We start from the raw sequence: 23,831 nt of genomic DNA, 5'->3' as shown, positions 1-23,831 counted from the left end.
AAGGCTGGCCAGCCAGCCAACACCAATTACTCAGATGGAAACTGCCTAATTTTTAGGCAATTAATGAGTTCCTCTCTCATTTTACATATGATACTTCCTCTGGTTAATTCTCCTGGCATATTACAGCATATCCTACTCTAAAGAAAGTTTCTCAAAGAAGAAAAGAGAGGAACATGACCCAGCCCAGTCCAGCTCCCTGGAGCGGAGCCCAAACCCCGTGTGTGGGACAGAAGCTGGAGAACAGAGACCACCCCGAGCAGCTCCCTTCCCCTACGGTGTTTGGGGCACTACAATACCTTTCATGGCATCTGAAAGGACAGAGAGGAAGAACCAGTCCCATGCTTACACAGGGCCACTGATGGTTTTATTCCCTCTCACCTCCCAGCCAGCTGCAAACACCTGACACTGTGTCACCAAATGCTGCACAGCTGTGGAGCTCCCACAAAGAGTGGAGTCCTGACCACTCTGACCGCTCCCATCTCTTCCCTTATGTGTCTGATGTGATTTTGAAAGGTGGGTCTTACGGGGCTTTTAGATTATGTAAAAATAGGAATTCCCTCTTCTGCCATTAAGAAAATATTTCTTAATAATCTATACCAAGTTTAAGGAGATCAAAATTACCTTTTACAGCTCCCTGTTGGAAAGCACCATAGTAAAGCATGGAAGGAGCATTAAATTATCTAAGTAACTACACTGATAATGCCCAGCTTTCATCTGCAGAATAAAACTATTAAAGGAGATCTGGTTTTTATAAGTATATTACACATTATCATTCTGAAGGGGCAACCCTATGTGCAGGAAAGGATGCACTTGTCTTGCATAAACCTGAAAAACATGCCAATTGCAGCTGTGAAAATACTCCAGAGGACAGCTTTACCCAGCAGCCCCCAGCAAAACCAAACTACTTCCCTTTGCTGAGGATGATCATATCTACACACCAATGAGAGACTTAATGGAACATTTCAACTGTGTGTGACATTACCAAGCCATTCTACAGTCACATTGTGGAATTTGTATTATCTAAATTCTCATGAACAAGTTACCCAGCATTTTACTTCTGGGAGAAAAAAAAACAAAAAAAAAGGATGTTTTCCAAAAGACAACTAATTACTACAGCTCATCAGGAATCTCCCTTACTACAACATGAAGCAAGTTGGTGACACATTCTGCAAGTGACTTCACACAAAAGCATTCTGAATAACCAACTGTTCACATGGGATCTGAATCCTTCAGAGAAAACCATTAATTGCAGCTCTTCATGAAGGACAGCAAATGGAACAGTTCATTTATAGTCACTTCTAAAATGGGATTTAATCATGAACCTTTCTTCCTCAATACAGCTGTCTCCCTGTGTAAAGTCCACAACAGTTGCAGCCAGGCATCCCAGGTCATTTGATTTAGGCTTTATCTCTCATGCTTTATCTCTCATGCAGAGGTATGTTGCACAGTTGGAACAAAACTCTTTGCAACAAACACTGAGTGGTAAAGAGCAAATTTAATCATCCAATGCAGTTGAAAAAATCATAATGCTGTAAATAATATGATGTAAAGTCACAGCAAATAGGAATCATGTTGACCTATATCAGAAGTCAGCCAAAAAGCTTCAGCTTTCAATCTGCTCCAATAAAGCTGAAACACTCCACTCCTAAGTGCATTTCCAATATAGTCCCCCATTTCCCTAAAATTACAGATGTCATTTTGAATGGAAATACAATATCCAATATGTCATCAGTGATACACATCCTAATTTCCTTCCTTGTGTCTAAGCCCACACCATTATTCACACCTCTCTGCCTTTATATAATAGGGCAAGATTTCCAAGGTCACAACAAAAACAAACACATTCAACAGCTCCAATTTTTAATAATTACTTTCTTGGCTTAAGTTTCAAACTTTCTTTTCTGAACCACAAGTACCAGAACAAGCAAGTGTTTTAGAAACACCTGAAAGTTAGTTTATTTTCTCATCAAAACACACTCTGCAATAGGAGCCTGCAGCAAGGGAGGAAGAGGCAGGTGCTGAAGAAGATTCTTTACCAGGGAGGACTTGCAGAGAGCAGAGCTGATCCACCCCCAGCATGAAGCCAAGGAGGCCTGCAGGATCACCTGGCTCCACTGAAGGGCTCCCACTCTCTGTTTTCATTCCTCCTCTGCAGTAAATCTGAGGGATTTGACACAGACAAATGCTTCAGGGAATCCCACAAAGAGTGGGGACCTGACCACTCTGTGTTCATCTTCCAGCTTCTTCTGACACCCACCTGAGGGATGCCAACGTGCTGCTGCTCAGCTCCAGGGGTACAGAGCCTGGGAGTAACCCTGCCTTTGATTCACATTCCAGCACTTTTCCATTGATTATAAAATGTAACAGTCTCAGGGAAATTTATTGTTCAAAATGAAATTGTGTCACTGGAAAAGAAATTCTGATGAGCTCTATTCTGTAGAATGGGATTATATTTCTGCATTTTATCAATAACTCAAGGACATCAATGATTGTATCTCACATTACACCTCTCCTTCCAAGCCCACCCATACATATATTTTTCTGAACATGTAAGACAGCATAAGGGTGCATGAAGTGGCTCTGCACATTGATCCAAATAAGGATCACAGAGTGCATCAAGAGTGCCACTGAAACAAAACCATAATGCTTAAATTCAAGAACAAACAACTCTTGCTGTCTTGTGAAAAATCTGATCTGCTACATTAACATCAGTCTTCACAAATATAAGTCAATTCTACCTTCAACATACCAGAAAAGTAAATCTCAAATATTAAAAAATAAATAAAATCTCAAAAAAATCTGTCAAACAACCTTGCCCTAAAATTTGATGTGTATTTGTACAGAGTGATGAAAGAAGCTTCATTTCTTTAAATAAACACGAACATCTGGTTAGGCTATACACTGAGGTGTCCTTGGACAAAGGTGTTTTAGGCTACTCACTCATCTGAGGACAGAACTGCAGTTCCTGGTACTGCTGAAAACCTAAGGGCAGCTACTTGGTGAGCACAGATGGAGCCCAGAGAGGCTCGAGTGCAGCTGAGCCTGCAGAGTCCCAGCAGCTCAGGAGCAGCAAATGTTCTTTAGGTCAGAGCAGCAAACGTACACAGAGGCCTCTCTCTATAAACTTGGCTACCCAGGAGATGTGATTGGCACCTCCTGGGCTTGAGGTTCCGCAGGTATCCATGTGTCATTTTACAGTGTTAAGTGGTTCTTCTTCTTCTTCTTGTGCCCCACTCCTCACTGGGAGGACAGCCAATAGCACACACAACAGATGTGTAATATCCAAAGGCAAAAGCTCTAAGCCTAAAACTCATGCACAAAACCTGGTAAAAGCAAATATCTCTCCTTCTTTCCTCTTCCATTTCTAGCTGACACATTTTTCTATCTTCGACTGAAAAATAACAGAAATTAAAGAAGCTTTTCTCTATCCCATGTATCCAAGGACATAGAAGCACATTTTATGCACATGCTTATTTAGCCTCAATTTTTTTTTTTTTAGAAGAAAGGACTGCTTTCCTTGTCCTTGCCTAAGGCATTAGTAACACAACAAAACAGAGGGAAACATTTAATTTATGTGTTATTCCCAGCATCACTTTCAGTGTGCTGGGCAACCTTAATACAGTTTTCTCTCTTGCTGATTTTATGCCATCTGTAAAATGGGAATAACTATGAAGCAATCACTAGAAACAAAAAGCACTCACATGAAATACCATGATAGCAGATGTTTACTGAAAACATCAAACAGTCCCATGAAACTTTAAAAAAATGCTGCTCAGGTAAAAAAGTACAACTAGAACATGAAAAATCAAATAAATAATACTACCATCATGCTTCAAGCCCTAACAAACATTTGAACTGTGCACATGGTTACTAGAGGTCTAAACACCAGCACATCCCCCAGACACATGCAAGAGTGACACCCAAAATACTGTACTTCAAAACATAAGAAAGTCATTTGGGAGCTTCAGACTTTCCCTTTGTGATTTACTTCAGCTTGAAACAATTTAACTGTGTTCATTTATTTTATTCAAGTACAAAAGGCTTCCCTTTTGGGAAGGAATCTTGCTTTAATATTTAAGTAACAGCTCAATATTTTAATTGCTTAAATTATATATGAACTCATTTTAAATGTGTGCAATAGCTAAAAATTTGAATGCTTAACTAAGTTCAAAATTTAAACCTTGTCAAGTTGAGGTAACTAAAAAAACCCCAAACTTCTAGCAGATTGTTTATTTCCCTTCTTGTTCCTCTGTGTACATGTCCCTTCCTCTCCACCTGCACACAGACACTATAAATGCTGCCAGCTGTCTTCCAGACAGGTCTGTCCAGCTGCAATGCCATTTTCTGGCTAGAGGAGTAGAAACTAAGGCTGTGACCCCTGTAATGAGGTGCAACCAGAGTTTCAGAGCTGACTTGCTGGTGGCCCCCCGAGACCTGACCGAGCACAGGAGCCCAGCTCCTTGCTTCCCACTGATCCAAAGAGAACAGATGGAGAGCAGCCATGAACCCGTGAGCAGACACAGCTGATGCAGGAGAGGCTGTACTTTCCTGCACTGATGACAGCTTAGAACAGCAGTGATTCTGACTTTGTTTGCTGGAGCTGTGAATAACTTAACATCTTCTGGGAAAAGTAGGAGATCAGCATGCACTGATGAGCACTGCCAAGCTCCCGTCTCCTCTGCCTGCACAGTATTTGCAGGCAGCAAAAGTCAAAAGCCTCTTTTGCATCCCTCGTATCTCAGACACAGGAGGGCTCATAGCCATGAATTTTACATCAGGGTCAGAAGTCAGCTCTTCAGGCAGATGCAACTGCAAACTAAAGCAAATGGCAAGTGTGAGCACATCCAGCAGCTCCTCCGGCCCACTCCCACAGGAGCAGTGGACTTCAGAGTTAGGCTCATCTAGAATATCCCGCTCCAGGCACAAATCCATGAGTTATCTCTGAAGTACAAACACCTCCACTCTGTGCATGCCACAGTTTCTGTGGCCAAAGAGGCCAGGCAACACAGGAAGACTGACCTTCACAGAAGGGAGCAGACAGAAATCATAGGCACAAGCGGTGACAACTGCAGGAAAGTGAAGGTGTCTCAAACATCTATAGCAGACCAGAGTAAGTCAGCTGCATGACATTTAAAAGGCACAAAATATCAAGCCAATAGGTTTTAAATTAATGTGTTAAAAGACACTGCAACAACAATGAGAATTTAAGACAATTTGGCTATGTCCATACACAGCAAGGCCCAGTGCCAAGTCAAGCCCTCTCTCTCCCAAGCCAATGGTAATAAAGTCAGATGCAGGTGGAGGGTGACAAGGTGGGTGGAGGATCAGAGATACACTTGCTCCTATGGCATGAATGCCTTTTGGATGATCCCAAGGTAAACAGGAGGAGAAGGAAGGCTGGAATCCCACAGCAAATCCATCTGACAGAGGAGAGGAGAAGACATGGCTGTAGCTGGGGGACATACCCATGCTGTGGGATATAAGAAATCCTGTAGAATTCAGTTCAGCCTGGCTCACCAAAAGCACTCAGGGAAGGTTCAGCTAACAGTGAGGTGAAAGGTAGGTTCTGTAACAGAGGACAGGCTGCACAGCTGGGGTGTGGTCACCCTGTGTGCGAGGCAGACGCGCGGACGCCGCGAGGTGAGAAAGCTGCTTGGGCAGAGGGACACGTGAGCAGGGACACCGTGCTGGCAGGCAGCCAGGGCCTGCTTGGTTTGGTTCAGTTCAGAGCTAAGAAAGGCTTGGTTTATTGCAATAAACTATTTTCTTCAGAGCAAGCAAGGAGGAGGTCTGTCTTTGCTCCCCATTGCTGCACCGTGCCAAGCCTGGGCCAACTAAGCTGTGTTAACCTGCAGAAAGGCTCCTAAATGCCCTGCAGCCTCACAGAAACCTTGGGGATGTCTGCCCCTGCTCCTCCACACAAGGCTGGCATGCCCTCCAGAGCTCTAGCATGCTCAGACAGGTATTTCAGCTCAGCAAATAATACAGCAAAAATAAATGTCATCAATTATTCACTAGTGGAATTATGTCTAGTAAGTCAAACAGAATCTATAATCTGAAAAATCTTTTGCTTAAAAAATGCAATGATTTTAATATGGTATTATATTCCCTACTACGATTATTCAAAGCACTGTATATACAAAGGCTTTGGGAAAAGTCACTTAATCTGATTAAAAGGAAATCACCTATCAGCTGGGAACCTGGCAACTCCCACATCTTCAATTCATTTGTATAACCTCCACCTGTAAAATACCCTTCCTAGGATATTGCTAAAGCTGCAGTCTCCACATTTGCTGTTTGCTCAGTTTTACTTCTTAAAGCAGGCAAAAAGGATGACCTGCAGTTTTAAAGATGCTTCTTAACATTAAGAAATGCCTGTGAAACTTAAGTCAACATTACACTCACACAGATGCTTGAGGCAAACTATTCTGTTCCCACCACAAACAGCAATCTTTACTCTGCAGACATGACAGATTGCTTCTGGAGCATTGGGAAGTTGCTGCCTCCAAAGAAGAATCTGATGAGCATAATTAAATTAGCTCACCCATTTAAATTATTTTGGCTTCACATCTCAAGTGAGAAGCAGCCAAATTTGTCTTGCTACAAGTTTCTCTGTCATTTTTGCGGCGTTGCAGGGTACTCTAAATCTATTTGCAGTCTTCATATGCATCCCTGCTTCTCTTTTCCAAATAGGAAATATGGACTCCTAAATCTGTAACAAAGGGCAAGTAAAGGACATGAGAAAAATCTTTCAGTTCTGTTTTTCTATTCCCTTCCATGAGGATTGTTTCTTCAGCAAACTACAGTTCTATGCTTGCAGCTGGAGCACCATTTCATCACCTTCTGTTTAACATCCTAGATCTTTCACTCCTGACCCCTCTTTAATGACTCTTGCCTGTCCAGCCTCTATTACTGCCTGCACTTGCTGTCTGGAGCTCTTATCCTCAACTTTCTCCCCTTGGGAGAAATGGGTTTCCATTCCTTGATTTTGAAGGAGGATTTCTGAAGATGCTGTCCTAGCCAAACCTTTCCTCTCTTTAAGGCAACTCCAGTTTCACCTTTAAAGCCCCTCTGGACATTCTGACCCACTCTCGACTGCCTTGGTTGAGTGATGCCTTTGTATTACCTGACAACAACACCTCACCCTCTCCTTGCTCCTCTTCAAGTCAGTTCCCTTTAGAGCCTCCCTACCCCTTAAACAAGATACATTCCATTATGTGATATTACACACATGCCAGTCAACTCCATAATTGCTCTTATCACAATTCTGGCCATTCATGCAATAATCCTATGCATTGCTTAGAAAAAATGCCAGTCTACATAAGTCAGCAAAGACACCCATTTGGCTGGTTTATTGTTCTAGTAGCCCAAATCTGTCTTTTTCATCAGTGTCAGCACCTTCCATGCACTGCTTCACGCTGCTCTACATAACTGTCTGCACAATTTCCCTTCCCCTTTTGAGGATGCTCACCAAGAACAGACATCCCCACACCAACAGCCAGCAAGAACCACGACTACAATGCCATCCAGACACTGCTGCAGAGATCCTGTCCACAGAGCATCCTTTGGGCCCTTCATCCTCTCCCCCACCTCAGCTCTAATCTACAGCTAAAACACTATTCCTGCTTCCAGTTTACACTGCAGTGCAGCTGCCCACAAATAACCATTACATTCATTTCCCCTTTCCACTCTCCTTCATCAAGACATCAGTGTAAAAAAATAAAAACATCTCTGAATTCCAGCACCAGCCTGTTAGAGCTACTGTCACCCTATGGAAAATATGCTGACATTGTTTCTTTGTGCATTTGCCTGTCTGCAACCACCCACTGCCCCTGATCTTCCACCAAAATTATACCAACAGGTAAAGTTCAATTCAAAAGTGGCTGGACCATCTCTTCTTCACAACATATAACATTTAGCGAAGCCCCAAGCAATCAAACAACAGTCCTTCAAATGTAAAGACTTTGTAAAAAGGAGTCAAATTATTGGTTTTACTCCAAGTGCTGATATCAAATGAACAGAAAATTATTTCACACACAATGTAGTGGAAAAAGCAAAAAAAAAAGAAACCAATAGTTTGGTCCATGCAGCAACTAGAATGAGTGCTGAAGGTGAAAGCCAACCACATGATTATGGACTTGCAAAGAAACTATAATTTTACTTTATGTGCATTTTTTCCTCTTCATCTTATTCTCAACACATACTGCCACAATCAAATGAAATGAAAAAGAACCACCTATTCACTCGTGAGTTATGTTCAGCAAGAGGCAGTCTAACATATTAAAGCATTTTTTCCCACCAGTACTGAACCTAAATTGACACTGTCAATAGCTGCTATAACCACAAGAGCTGAAGTTCTGCAGAGTCAAAGAAAGCAGATTTTAAAAATGTAAATCTAATTAAAGGCAAACTACCAGCTGAACAATGCTACAGCCACCAGCACATCACTTCTACAGCTGTGTGCTCCTGGCAACGAATTGCACAGACCCTTGCTTGCAGCCAGGTGCTGCTGCCTGGCATCAGAGAGCAGAGGCTGTTCAGGTACACTGATTGTGGATCTCACAGAGGGTTTCCATCCAGGCCACTGACAGCAGTTTTGAAGAACAGGAACACCATCACCGTTAGCAGAGTTTACACTAAGATTGCATTGTAGCCAAACCCCCAATATCCCTGACTGCTCTCACAGCACAAACTGGGCTCTGGGCACAATAACCACAACAAAAGGCTGGTTCAGTTTAGCAACCTCCATTTACACTTTCCATCCCAGCAGAAAGAACTCAGCCCAACATCTGGCAGTTCCCAGAGTAACATTTCCCAGCCTGGGATGTGACATGTAATTCTTTTTAATAGACAGCCCAAAAATTTTCTCCTCTGTTCTCAAGAAATGCAGAAATTAAACTTAACACAAGCCACACCAACTGAAGCCAGTCATTTCTGTTTGTCCCTGCAGTGTTGAAAATACTGAAGACCTTGAGGACAGCAGGATCAGTGGAAGCCCTCACACATGGTAAGCATAGCACACAAAGAGTGTGGAAAATCAACGTGCCATCAAAAGTTCCAAAGTGCAGCATTTACCCTTACACACAGCCCAGGCTGCAGCAGGCTGACACCCCTGTGTAGCACAGCACTACTTGTCTGCCCAGTGTCTCCCAAACTCACAGCCTACTTTGTTGTCATCTTATTGCAAAGCTCCCATACCTTCTCAGTGATTTCTCACAGGCAGCTCCTTGCAGCCCTGACTCCTTCTTCCTCACAGCACAGCCAACAAACTCCAACTCCCTCCTCACCCAGCTAACCCACTCCTTTATAGCACTCATCCTTATTAGACACAGTTGTGGCCTGTTAAGGGCAGGCCTGTTGCTAATCTTTGGTGATCAGTACAGTTGCAACTCCTCAGGGGTGAGATTACCTTCTGCACTATCTTTATTTTCTTACATTCTACCCCCCCACATTACTTGAGAAATACAAACAGTCTCATGCAGTCACTTTTTTGAGAGGGCAAAGCTGCATGGAGTAGACACCACTTCAGGCTCAAGTACAGACAACCATTATCCAGAGGAGCTGTCTACCCTGGAGGAGAGATTCTAATGCCTCTTTGAAGAGTTTTATTACTACTAGAAGGCTTCAAAAGCAGATGTAAACATGAACCAACTCCTACTCTCTTTCACTGACAGAATAATCAGAGATTATCTACTCAGAAGAGTTCTTCCCAGTTAACCCTATCTAAGATCACTTATCAGACCAGCATAACATTTTCAAAGATGACCTTTCAACATACAAAAAATCATCCAGACCTAAAACTTATCACAGACCACATCCACAGTTAAGAAAATTCCTTAGCATGAGTAAAACACTCGATGTTAGAATAATGCCAAAGTCATTATTATCTTTGTAATACCTCTGGTTGAAGTTTCAACCCAATCAACTTTTTTTTTTTTTTTAACAAAAGAAAATATAAGGACACATTCAAACAGCTTTCATTTACTAAGCAAACCATACTTAAGACTCTTGTTAAGACTCTTGTTTTTTGGCAGAACAGAACAAGTACTACCTATGCAAAATAAAATGCAGCCTTCTAAAACTCTTGATTGCATGAACATGAGGTCCAGATCCAAAAGTAAAAATAATTTTCTGTGACTTACCAGAATTTCTCTTTGACACGAGCTTCAAATTCATGCTGACTACAGTACAGATCACAAGAACCAAGAAAACAAGAGGCTTCATCTTTCACTTTCTGTGGCAGCTGAAATGCAAACGTAGTACAAAGTCTGAATCACAGCTTTTCACTACAACAAAGCAGCAGCTACAGTTAAACATTTCTCAAAGAACCACAACAGGGCAATGGCTTAATGTAACAACTTCTCAGTTTATGTTTAGGCAGGAGTAGGAAAACATAACAGTTCAAAGTAACCATGTATGAACGATCTACCTCTTACTAGCACACAAAAGGGTTGAGTTTTTTTAAATGATAGCTCAAAAATACAATTTTGCTCTCAAAGAAAAAAATCACAAGATGTAACAGCTTATTTGAAGTAGTATGGGTCTAATATGGCAGATTTTTGTGTGTTATTTACTTATTTTGTATGTTATTTTTGTATGTTATGGGAAAACCCTGATGGTTGCAATTAGCTTTGTCTTGTGCAAACAGGCCACACACTTTGTATGAACTATTCTTTTCCTGAATAATATGATTTTTTTTTAATCTCTCTTAGCAACCTTACCTTCCCACTGGTGGCACTGTAAAAGCTCCTACAATGCCTACAATTGCCTACAATTAATGCTGTTCCAGAAATTTCTCCTATACAATAAGGAAAAGAAAGGTGAACAAAATTCAGAAATCAATGAATGTAGGTTTCAGGAGTCTCACCTGTGAAGTTTACGACTTGCTTTATGTTATGTACATTAAAAAAGAAAAAGGGAAAATCTAGTTTGGAATTTTATTTTTAATTTTATATAATTACTGGAACTAATTCTGTTTTCATTTACAAGTACCAGGCCATTAGAAAAAAGATAGCAAAAGCAAACTGAGGCTTCTTCTCTGCACTTAAAAACAGGTAGAAGAAATCTGAATTCATCTAAGCCCATCTCTCTCAAAGAGAGATGCTTAATTATAATCTAGAGCCCTCAAATCTATGCTTAGCTTGAAGTCATGGGCCTTTAAGTGGCCTGATACATTTAAGCTCCAGGAATTCATCTCCATATAAGATACAGACTTTAGATCAGGACCCTTATTATCAGATAAAGCTGGCAGCTATCTAAATCACTGTGAAGTTATTATTTGCACCAAAAGATTCAGCACACATTTTACAGCAGTTTTAATTAAACAGAAATGCACAAAACTACCAGCATTAGGAGTCAAAACTGAGGCCAGTGAATAGAATCCTCCCATAAATGCTGTAAGACCTCTGCCCACCCAGCTCACTCAGAGGTCCCAAATCTCCAACTCCAGAGAAGCCCAGACCCCTCCAGCTCTGAGCATTTACTCAACACAACAAAGCAGCAAGAAGTTGCATTGTCCTGCTGTTCACTGACATTTATTCAGTTTAATTTGAGTTTATTACATCAAATATTCTTTCCTTGTAATTTTATTACTGGCCTATCATTGTGTGAAGAAAACGTAAGTAACCCTGTGTAATCTTTTACACTACAGGAATTGTGCTGCTATTCAATTTCAAAATTCCACTTTAAACTGAAGTTCTCTTCCTCTCACCTTACTGTACTACAATCTATAAACAGGCAGTGGATTTTTTTCCTCTCTCTGAATTCAATGGCACTTTATGCCTATTGATTCCTCACAGTAACAATGCTAAGGCGTTTTCAAGAAAAAATATGCACTGAAGGCTGCCTGACAGTGGTTAATGACAGAAGTAGCATTCACTCTTCCTTGACCTCTCCTTGGAGTAACACAATCCTAAAACCAGTAAGGCTATCTTGACAAGAGAGCTTAAAAAGAAGTAATTGAACTAAATCTTTTGACAGATAATTGTAATGATGATGTTATGCTAGAATGATTTTCAAGTATAGCTTTGCAAATTAGTTTCTCCACTTTTCCCCCCTCAGTAATTACAGCTGAAATATGGAATTCCTAGGTCCTTTTTCATGTGGGTCTGTATATCTCCACCCCAAACAAGCTAGGCTGCATTAAATACATTTAAAAATTCAAAGCAAGTTCTGCCAACCAATATTAATGCTAGGCAGAGCAGAAAATTCTTGGTTCTGTCAGCATTGATAGGAGTTGTACTTTTTGAAGCCCTATCCTCACCAAGGCAGTCAGTCTCTGTACCTCCACAAATCAGGAAAATAGAGCAGCAAAAGGGCAAGAAACCACAGCACCACCCAGTCATTCATAATCAAGCCCAAAGCCTCAGAGTTGTCACATCTGACACAACTCCACTGAGGCTGGCATGACAATACACATCAGAGTCTGAGTGTCACCTCCACCATGGCAGAGATTCCAGCAGGCAGTGGGATCAGTCCCAGCAGAGTGACCAGTGGGTCAGCTGTGCCTGTCCTGGGACAGCAGCCAGCCACAGACAACCAGGCTGGTCAAACTGCCCTATCTGAGATGACTGCTTTTAAACATTCAGGTTAACAAAGGGCACAACATACAAAATAAGCTGTATTTCTCCCAGAAGAATGTCCAGCAGCCAGAAGAAGAAAGGTTGTATTAGCTCAAGACTACATTTCTAAATTTGCTCAGGAGATTTCTGGAGCTGAGTGTGCCAAGACTCGCCCAACAGGACTGCTCTCAACTCCCTCCTCAGGGCCACTCACTCACCTGTCAGGCAGTGGGATGGACCACAGACCCCAGCCAGCCCTGTGCCAGGCTTTTGGGAATAAATGTGGAGTGGATGCCTATGGTCTGATGAAGAACATGAACAAAACAAAAGATAGAATAAACAAGCCAGAGTTCAATGCCACTTCCCTGCAAGCAGGGGCTGATTTTGCCATTTGACAAACCTTTCCCCTCACAGGCACTGAGCAGCATTTCCCTGAGGAGCCACTTACTCTGATGTTGCAAACTCCAAGCAGGTGTGAGTAGGGGCTCTCAGCTGTAACAAGAATGTTACAGCTCTACTGGATATGCCTCATAAGAGGGGAACCAAGTTCATGCCATTCCCAGAAGACTGAAGACATCTCACTCCATAAGGACATAGAAATACCAATTACAGCCAACTTGCCTAAAATCATCGAGAGGAGGGAAGAGAGACACAGAATGAAGTGCTTCTTGACAGAGAAGGAAAATTCAGTAGTCCAAGCCTTGCCGTGACCAGCCAGGCTGTATTTGAATCCAGGTAAGCAAAGGAAGGTGGCTGCTATCAGAGAGAGAAATGTAGGAGCAACAAGGTGTGACAACTTAATTCTTCATCATCACACTGCCAATAAGGTCTCTCCTTCCCTCTTCACCCATTTGTGCTACAGACCTGACTTCAGGCAAGTGTCACAGTGTCCTGTAGGCACCCAAAACTACAAGGGGACCAGGCTGCAATGCAGCACAAATTTTGTTCTTCTAACAAAAACCACCCTGACTCCCATATTCTGCCTAACACTTCATCTCTTTTGAGAAACTTCTTTCTTCCACCAAAATCCTCAGGAAACAGAGCTTGTGAAATTGCTGTGTTCCTGTTTCCTTCATGTACTGCCTGCTGTCTTTCCAGCATCCCTTCAGCTCCTATGGCTTCTGGGACTCAAAGGAACTTCAAGTGACAAGGTTAGAAGGAGGCTCTTAGAAATCAGAAGAAAAGAGAAGTAAATCAGAGCATTCATATTTTGCACAAAACCCAGCACTGAGATTCCCAAGTTCACGCTTTAAATATAATTTAGCTTTGCTCTAATTTGTACCACAAGCTTTGTTCATGCAGTGCTCCTTTCTGAAAGAAAACAAGAAAGGAAAAGGAGTGCCTGTGCACTCAGGCACACGTCTGTGCACAGGCTGAGATTTGCTGACACACCACGAGGCTCTGTAGGTTCTGGTTTCTCCACAGAAGCTGTGATGCAGAAGGCACTCATTAAAAACAGCGACCCACCTCTTTAGTGATTTCCAATTGTCAGGTTTTGTTGCTCAGATATCTCACAAAAATAAATTACCATTTTCACCCCACACACAAAGGATGGAATGGCAACAGTAATTCTTTCATTGTTTTTACAGTAGGCTAGATGGTGAGTCCTGTTCATTTCTTTTCAAACCATTTCCCCAGCCCACTTTTTAAGGCTTTAAATTTTAATATGAACTCACTCTCAGGTCTTCTCTTTTGCCAACATACCACACTGAGCTGTTCATTACTAAAAGCCTATATAATAGGGAGCTTAAATGTATCAGCCTATATAATATGTTGGTTGGAAGCAATCCACAATGGGCACCAGTTCCTTTTTGTTGATACCTCAAACATAAAAAAATACTCAAGATCAGAGATAAAATACTCAAGATCAGAGATGCATGCTAGCTCAAATAATGTCTCTTCAGCTCTACTTGATATGGGTCATGCAGTGTTCTTCGCTCTGCTGCTCAATGAGCATCAAAGAATATTTCATTTTGCCTAATTCATTGTGCATCTTTGCCATCATAACCAGCCACTTAAGTTGTCTAAATACACAAGGAGCATTAATTCTACAAGGCAGTGTGCATTCAGCATTTGTCTTGCAGGATTTAATTCTCCACTGGACCTCTCAGGTCCTTAACTAAACCCACATCTGCTTAATTCTCCTTGTTAAGGTGAAGCTTAAAGAGAAATTTTAAAATGAGGAGTCCTAGGTGATTTTATGATGATACTTTATTCCCTAATCATCTGCTTCATGCCCAGAAATGACTGCTGTATCTCAAGGATGAAGCAGGTGGTGGGGCCAGAGGGAGCTCTGGGCTCTGTTCAGACTCTATCCAGTGCTCCAGCATGGCCCAGGGACCCTACATTGTTCCTTTTGTCAGACTAGCTTTTGCTAGATTGAGACCAGAAGTTTTTTTCCCTTCCCTTACTCCAGCCTGGAGGCTGTACTGGGAATCCTTCAGTGACTTTTTGGTTCTGGCTGGGTTTTTTCCCTTGAACTGTTTTGGGCTTGGGTTTTTCTTTTTAGCCCATCAGGGATCCAGTGGGACCCCTTGGAACCTGAGACCTCAGAGGAGCTGAACCAACATGAGTAAGGACAAAAATCCACCAACTTTGGCTGCTGTGAGGAGGAGACCCATGCCAGAAATGCAACAGGTTCCCAGCTGCTGTGAACCCTTTTCTCCTCCCTTCCCAGAGACAAAGAAGGGCAGCCTCCATCTTTGCCTCCCAGCCATGTGGAGAGGTGGGCTGAGATGGAAGGTTCCATTTTTTTTCCTGTGCTTTGCAGGTATCTTGCTTTGTTTATAAACAGTTTTAGTTTTTTTCGCTTTCATCCCATGGTATCCATTTCTTTCACTGGCAGAAGAAAGGGGAGTTATTGAAGCCCTTTCTCTTTAGAGGAGATGCTCATTCCAGAGTGCTTTCTCCTAAAATTTGTCTCTAACACTAAGACATGAGGGAAACATGCTATGCCTGCTCAACACAGTGTTTGCGTTACACAAACTGGAAATAAACAGCAACAAAAAGACAACATCTAAACTGTCTGGGATTATTACTGGCTCAGCAGTGTATCACCCACATGACAGTAATACAACAAGGAAAAAGCAAGGTCTTGTCCTGACAAAGCAAAGGGAACCCACAGCCAAATACTTACAAGGTTATAATACTTATCTGTAATGACTCCCCTAAAGGTTGAATGTCTGGGTGTAAAGGAATAAAAACCTAAAACTCACAGATCTTCTGTGATGTGAAAGGAATAAACTCAGCATCTTACTAGTTGTTTCAGAAGAAACATCCTTTGGTGTGAATACACAGGTTTTGTTTGAAAATATTTTAATGCCTCCACTAAAAGGTTAAATATCTTCGAAATGGAACTGTAGAAGATGAGTGCAGAGTCTTAAAGTTTCAAAAATAATCTCACAGTGTAACACAGAAACAAAAAAATGGGCTTCAGTGCCAAGCACAAAAGAAAAATACTGTGGATGGAAAACACCCCATTAACTTCCCCTATTAATATGTCTGGCTGCAGAGTTGTAGAAGTGATTTTAGCTATGGTAAAGTGGCAGTCAGACTCAACACTGAATAAACTGCTGGCTTGCCCTGTAGAGAAAACCCTGCATGCATTAACGCAAGAACATTTTCTTAAAAGAATTTTCTGATCCAATAGCTTCCTAAAATAGTGCTCAGTTATGGGGGGGGGGGGGGGGGAAAGGGCAGGAAACAGGAAAAAACCCTGAAATATTCTGAATATAGATAAAGATTACAATATCCGTAGCATCAAACACTACAGAGAGTGACGAGCATACGATGTACACATGCATCTGAATCGCTGCCAATTCAATAAAAACCTAAGCAGCCCATCTTAACAGGTTTGTAAACCAGAAGAACTAGGACTAACAGCACTGATTAGCAGATGGAGTTCTATCAGCCCACACCACACACTGACCTCGATTCCCTAAGCAACTCCACAGAATTCCAGTTCATTATATCTTCAAATCAGATTTTAAATCCCTGAATCGTACTCACCCCTCATTGCAACAGGTCTTGCACTTAGAAACACAAAAAGCAACTGTAAGGAGGAACAAGAATGACAAAGGAGTGGGAAAGTTAGCTACTGTTTAAGCCTCATACCCAGCTGCACCATCAGTGATGTACTGATTCAGCACTACCCTGGATTCTAGAGAGAACTATTGTTCAGCCTTAACATTGCAATATTCTAACTACACATGCTAGGATAGAGAGATAGATAGATTAGATAGATAGATAGATAGATAGATAGATAGATAGATAGATTAGATAGATAGGTGTGTCCCAGGTTTTAAGTTTGAGTAGTCCAGACCTTTTACAGACATTCAAAGTGAAATACATGTTGTGGGAGGAGGATTACAGCTGTACTGCAAGCCCTCATGGTTTATGAGGTCAACATAATGGATCAATTAATTTACAGCCTTTTTTTCCCCCTAGAGTAGAAGCTATTGATATTCTACATATATTTACTCCTGCAGATTGTGGTTTAATCAATACAGTACTTCAGGCAACATGAAGTACTGTAGGAAATGTAAAGACTCCCAGAGCCAGAGTTTAAGTTTACAGAGTAGGGCTTAGCCTCTCACCACCTTGCAGAAGTACTTAAAAGCTTACAGAAAAGCCCACTGGGGGAGAGAAGAAAATGTAAAGACAATCTACATTTGGAAAGCTAAACGTGTACACTAGCAGTGAGGAAAGGGGAGAGATTTCAAGAATCACCTTGAATCAGCCTAAGTGCAAGAATTGATGCAGTTACAGCAGGAAGCTCCCAGTGCAGAGTGAGGTGCAGCAGTAACCACAGCCATCTGAGGGGAGAGAGGAGGCCCAGCCATGGGTGACCACATATGGGTGACCACACATGCTTCTCAAAGCTGACAAGGTTGCTGGGCACTGTCCAGGATGACAAATTTCTTCTGGGCTGAGACAGGATCAGGGACTACCCCGACCCAGCCCAGCCAGGCTGCCCTGGGCTGTGGAGAAGCCCCGCACAGGAAAAAAGGACTCTGACTCCTGCTATTCAGAGCTCTTGAGTGAAAAAAACCAAGTTGCTGTTAGGCTTCAGATACACTGATAAACCCTGTAAATTCCAGAAAAACCATGGCTGCACTTGACTCCAGCTGTTCAGTTGCTGACACCCAGAACAAACAGCACTGCTCAGGTCAGGGCCGTTTTCTCCTGACTGCTTTAGACAGCCCCTCCAGCAATCAGAGGTCCTCTCTGCAGACCCTCAACTACAAAAGTAGAAGACCTTTCAGATTAAAAGAGATGAGAAGGGACCATTCTCACCCACACCAATTTCGCTCACTGCTCTCTGCTCTTATATCAATAAGGAAGTCTGTCCACTTTGCAGCTGCCTACACCAGGGCATTATTAAGCCAAAAGATTAGATGCTTTGCTTCTTTCATACCCGTTCTAACCCTGCTCCCCAAGCAGCTTTTGCAGAAAAGCTATTAAAAATGGAGAGAGACAGTTCAAAGGGAGGTCTCAATCCTGAAAGATAGCACATCCCTCCTCTTTCCCCCTCCACCACTTCTCTCGTTCCCCTTGTGCTCCTCAAGGCTCATTACAGAGGTGCTCAGTAAAACAGAACTAGATTTTAGACTGGGCTGCCATCTGCATGCTGAAATGTTCCCTGCTTTTACAGAGCCTTTAAAACAGGCCTCTGTCCATGACCACACAGCAGAGAGACTACAGCTGTAACTGTCAGCAGTATTGACATTATCCCTGCTCTTACACACACTCATAGCTCTGCAATATTAACAGAATAACAGTATTTGCACTATTCATGGCAAGTCTGGTCCAAGCTCACTCCTGCACGTCAATGAAACAGGCTCTGTGAGAACACAGTTCTGCCTGTGATGTGCTTAGAAATACATTCCTTGATCTCATCCATGGCACACGCTTTCCTAACTAATTCATGATGCTCAAAGAAGACAGAATTAACAGGAAAAGATGACATACCAGCTGTCAGGCTCCTTATAAAACACTCGTCTACGGTTTTCCACTTAGAAAACAGTCCCAGAGAAGCCAGGCATGGCACTTTGCTGTCAGCAGAGGCAAGTTGCTTTCACTGAACTCGGCAGCATTGCTGCTCCTTAAAGTGATAAACAGATCCTTGATAGGGTTTTTTTTTTTCCCCTTACATAACCAGAGACTGGACTTTACACATATGTACTGCCAGATTTGTCTGAGTGAAAATAAAAATATAATTAAGTAAGCAAAGAAACAACATCCCCCAGAATTTGAGAACTATGAGAAACTGCTTATAGGATGCTACTTTAACTCATTTTATGGAAATCTTGAAAACAATGGAGTTTGTTCTGATGCAGCCAAAATAAGAGTAAAATACATATTTTATGTGCCCTGAAATTGCTTTGTCAAATAGACATCTTTGTTAATTAACTGTTACATAAAACAAAAGAGAAGTGGAAGGAACTCTGTAGTGCTTTTAGGGTGGAAAGGATTAGCCAAAATCCCTACAGAAGTTTCTAACACACAGTCTCTCTCTCTCACCAGCTTTGTTACTGAATATAACACATCCCTCAGCTCTCCACCAGTTCCAAGAGGGTTTACCTGGATCTAGTACCAGATGCCAGAGGAAACCCTCACCATCAAAGCTAGCAAAAAGATTTTCCTTATTCTCAGCAAGGGCAAGATCTTTTCTCTCTGTTTTCTTTTCAAGGCTGTTTAAAGAAAGATTTATTTTTAGTTGGACATCCTGAAAAGCAAATTGCCTCTTAAAGCGCCTCTTTATTTTGTGATACACTTTAAATGTTCACTTTCCCTTCCAGCACTAAAAGAGCTCCTGATAAATAGCTCAGACTCTCATTGTTTGAGGAAGGCTTGGAAATAAAGAGCAGACACAGCTTCCCATACAGCTCTTTAAGGCTCTTTAACAATTGCTCACAATTTAGCATCCCTTGATATTTTCAGCTTGAGCCTCAGTTTGAGGAGCAGGAATGTTTCAGAGAGCAGGAAAAGTCCATACAGTATAAATGCTTTATTTGTACTCCTCACAGTGAGTACAACTTCTCAGCCTTTCCCCTCAGACACCCAGGTCAAGGCCACCTGCCCCAGCCATCCCTGGCAACTTCCCACCTCAGCCAGCAGGGATCACTGCTCCTGCTCCTTGGAACTTTTCCTCCACCTCTGGTCCCACAAGGGCATCACAACCCAGGGCACAGAAAGTTTTGAGCGGTCTCTCCCTTCCAAATGCCACATAGAGGACACTGTTCTCCACAGCTTTAAGTGATTACTGTAACACGCATTCTTCTCTCCCCAGGAAACAGCTGAGAACAGTCACGGAAAAAAAAAATTACTCTGCCTATGCAAACCAACCAAATCTCCTTACAGGAACACCCCATCCAGACAGCCTGGAGGCTCCTGCCCTCTCCAAACAGGCAGAGCATCCCAAGGGGTACAAGCCTCACATGCTGTCCCCATTCCCTCCTCCTGGCTCTCCAGCAGCCTCTCAGCATCACTGCTGGGCTCCTCACAGACCCCCAGCAGCTGCCTGACACCTCCAGACAAACCCACTCCTAAACCCTCCGTGGCTCAAGCTTATCCCACAGTGGCACAGCACAACCCCCACGAGATCCTGAGACCAGCAAGTGTGCTCCTGCCTGCCTCCACTTCCACACTCCTCTGCAGCCCCAGCCAGGCTTAAGGCTGCCAAGTCCAGGGTCTCCTGAGGCCCAAGCCTCCAGGCCTCCATCAAACCAGGAATTTTCCTCCTCCCACACCCCCAATTCCTGCCTGATAAGAAGTTATCTGTGCCACAAGAACTGCCCTTCTGCTGAACTCACCTTCACCACACCAGCCTATGAATCCCTCCTGACCCTTTCAGGCTCCTTTTTGATCTGACTTCTGTCTGGAGAGTGGTCAGTCCCACCCCTGCTAGTTTCCAACAGCTTCAGCTACTGCACTGCTTCAAAGTGCAGCCACCAGACTGGCAGCTCTGAAAATTAAAAGGCTTTCCAGTGCTCTGTGAGATACAGAGCAGTTCAGACAGCACTGGCTGATGCCATTCGTGCACTGAGGCTGCAGCAGTTGTGTGGCATCCACTAAAATTGACTCCTGCTGGCTCAGTGCATTAATGTGGCACACCTGGCCTTCCTTCCTCCCTTTTCCCTCCCCCTCCCATTTAACTGCTAAAGCATCAATCACCACACAAGCTGAAGACAAACCTCCAATGAGCTTCCAGGTACTGTGAAAAGAAAAAGGTGCTCTGCAGAGAACTCTTAAGTCTTACAAATGGAACATTTAAAGATTCATCTCTCTCTCCCGGGCTTGCCTCAGCCCAAGTCGGTGGGTGAGTATGAAGAAGTCTTGCTGTCAGCTAACAACCCAGAACCCTCCCAGCTGAGCAGCCCTCCCCAATACCCAGGAGCAAGCAAGAAGTGCATGCACACCCACAGGATCTGTACTTTCCAGCCTTGGTCACCAGCTAGAAAGCTTCAGGAGAGGAAGGTCTCCCCTCGCAGGCTCGGATCTGGAGCACGCTGGAGGTGCAAGCTGCTGCCTAGCAACACCGGCACTCTGCAGGGAGGTCGGCCCAAGCCCCGTCCTCCCACTGCAAGGGGTCTCCTGTGCCCAGAGGAACATCCTCAGAAGGATGCGATCCTCAGTAATTTCTCAGGAAGCCGCCCTGCACATCGCCAGTCACAGCCCCTGATGGATCACGGGCTCACTCCTGAGGATCACTGCCAGTGCCTCGGTGACCTACCACAACTCTCACTTCTCATGCTCACTGCACATGCATTACACCCCGCTGCCTTAGGGAGCCCCAAACCCCTGCGTGCCCCACGCTCTCCTCTGCAGTCACTCTACTGCAAAGCCAGCGCTTGTCTCGCTCTCGGCTTCCACCCCCCACTCACCTCCCGCCTCGGCTCTGACACGGGCAAAGCTTTCCAGGCACCATGTCCCCCCCAGGGCTGGCCCGCTCCTGCCTGCGGAGGGAATCTCCTTCCCGTGCGCTCCTCAGAGGCAGGGCAGCCATCCACCTGCTCCTACGGGCACCACAGAGAGCCACGCAGCTGCAGAGGTTTAACCCTGATGAGAATCAGCGTCCCCTTTTCGGCACGGACGGGAAGCGTTTAGGGCGAATGAGAGCTTGTCTCGGGCGTGAATGCAACAGCCCCACACTCACACAGCACCGGGGCACTGCCCTTCCCCGCAGCCCTTCCCGCTCCCGAGCCCACCGCGGCTCACCTCGCCTGCCCCCACCACTAACAAGCCCCTGAAAAACCTCAGATCTACCCGCAGTCAGGTAGTGATACTGTAACACCCACAAACCTTACACAGACGCTAAAAATATGTTATTATTTTTTTAAATAATCAGGGTAAAAACTCAGGGAGGATAAATCAGAGACTATAAACGCTGCCGAGGAGCGCTACAGACTGCTGGCTCCTGCCACAATGGGTTTCCCCTCACCGCACAAACACAAGTTTGAGCGTTAACACAACAGGCACAGAAATTGCCAAAAGTACACAAACCTTACTCCAACTCTGAGCATTTTCCACCAGAAACTTTTGATTCTTTGAATCCTAGCAGAGACAGCAGTCCAGGGACAGGCTCTCTGAAAACAGCGGCTGAATCCAAGCCACTTCAGAAATGTTTAGTGCCCTTCAGCAGATTTCCATCGGACTCCAAAGGAAACCAGAGCAGCTTTACTGTCACGGAACTTTCAGAGGCAGAGGCTTCAAGTCCAACATCCACCACGGTAACTCAGAGCGGCCAAGCCTCCAAAGCACCGGCACCACTTCAGCAGACTCCACCGCGCTGCATCATCCCTAAAGGAAACTGCTCCAGCGCTTTTATTTTAAATCTCCGGCAGTAACACTTTTCCCGGTAAGCCCCACACGCGTTCGCGAGGCTGAGAGACCTTCAGTACGGACCGAGATTCCCCCCTTCGAGACAGAAAACATTCCCGGAGCTTCCAACAGCAGCCGGGCTCAGTCCGGGGAGCGGTGGAGCGGCTACGCCGCTACGGACGGATCCGGCCCCGAGCATCCGCTCCGACACAGCGGCACCGGGACAGCGGCACCGGGACGGAGAGCCGGAGCTGCGGGGGTCCCTGCCCGGAGCCCCTCGGGAGCGCCGCGGCACCAGCGGGACCCCGGGGTCGCTCCGCCCGCCCGGAGCTCCGGGCGGGATGAGGCAGCAGCCGCAGCTCTGGCCCGTCCCGCGCGCGGCGGCCGGAGAAGGGACGAACTTTTCTTTTTCTCAGGGATTTCTTTTTTTTCTTTTTTAGTAAAAAAGGGAACTGCCGCGAGAAGCGCCGCGCGCCGGACTCACCTCCAGGGCAGCTCCCCTCTAGGGCTGCATGCCGGCGGGCCGTGGGTGTCCCCCGGAGCGGCGGCCGGCGGGGCGGTCCCGGTCCCGCTCCGTGTCCGTGTCCGTGGAGCGGGCCGGGACCCGCGGCCCCGCGCGCCAGGTGCGCCCGCCCCGCGCCGCGCGAGCAGCAGCGCCCCCTGGCGGCCGCGCCTCCGCCCTGCAGCCCCGGCCCGGCACCGCCGCGGCCCCGGGACCGCCCCGCGGCACCGCCCGCACCGCGCCCGCGGAGCGAGAAACACCCAAAAAGACCCGACAGGAACCCACGGGGAGCCGAATGGCAAGGGACAGCTACGGCCGCGAACGTGGCTCCGGTCTCTGCAGAAGATGTAGCCAACAGATGGATAGATGGGGGGTCGGCACCTTACCAGGAGACATGGCATGGAGCCGAGGGCGTAACCCCAACACTAAGCACAACAAAAAAAGCAGCCTTCGGCTAAGGCTGGTTCAAAGGAGAAGGCTGTGGAGGAAGCCAGGTTTTGGCAGTTTTGTGTTCTCCTTGGGATGCCTGTTGCAGCTGCAGCGTGGCTGGAGCTCTGGGCTTTGTGCTTTCAAAACCCTAACCCTAGGCAGTAAAAGTAGCCTTGGTCTAAGGCTGGTCCCAAGGACAAAGCTGTGGAGGAAGCCACATTGTGGCAGTTCTGTGTTCCCCTTGGCATGCCTGTTGCCGCTCCAGCGTGCCTGGAGCTCTGCGCTTTGTGGTTTTCAAAACCCTAACCCCAGGCGCAGCCCTAACGCTAACCCTAGGGCAGGGCAGTACAGGCAGAGCAGTCCCTGCTGCAGGCAGTGCCCGGCAGCAGCGCACACTGGAGTGAGAGCTGCGGCTCTCCGAGGGGCACAGGCAAACGCTGACACTTAGAGAAGCACCAGGGTCCCTTTTGCCCCTATCCGGGCAGTGCTGCCCTGGCCCCGGGCTGCCCGCAGAACCC

The 23,831-nt window shown here is 44.9% G+C and overlaps 1 protein-coding gene across 4 annotated transcripts in view; it reads right to left on the bottom strand.

The window, feature by feature from the left end:
* IL1RAPL2 (interleukin 1 receptor accessory protein like 2) overlaps positions 1 to 22,990 on the bottom strand; it is a 344,044-nt gene extending 321,054 nt beyond the window's left edge. Inside the window, exons 1-2 of one of the 4 annotated variants that reach the window (XM_036402067.2) lie at positions 22,867 to 22,990; positions 10,143 to 10,243 (exon numbers count right to left, since the gene is read on the bottom strand). In XM_036402067.2, coding sequence (XP_036257960.1) covers positions 10,143 to 10,224 — 82 coding nt within the window. In that variant the 5' untranslated portion in view covers positions 10,225 to 10,243; positions 22,867 to 22,990. Of the gene's footprint in view, positions 1 to 10,142; positions 10,244 to 21,445; positions 21,554 to 22,064; positions 22,157 to 22,866 lie in introns of those variants that run through there. The other 3 variants (XM_036402068.2, XM_036402069.2, XM_036402070.2) reach the window with 3 other exon arrangements.
* Positions 22,991 to 23,831: the final 841 nt, after the last annotated feature.

Source organism: Molothrus ater, chromosome 14, assembly GCF_012460135.2.
Source record: "Molothrus ater isolate BHLD 08-10-18 breed brown headed cowbird chromosome 14, BPBGC_Mater_1.1, whole genome shotgun sequence".
In the NCBI taxonomy this organism is placed as follows: domain Eukaryota; kingdom Metazoa; phylum Chordata; class Aves; order Passeriformes; family Icteridae; genus Molothrus; species Molothrus ater.
Note: the sequence above shows the minus strand (reverse complement) of the source record. Positions and strands in the feature narration are given on the sequence as shown.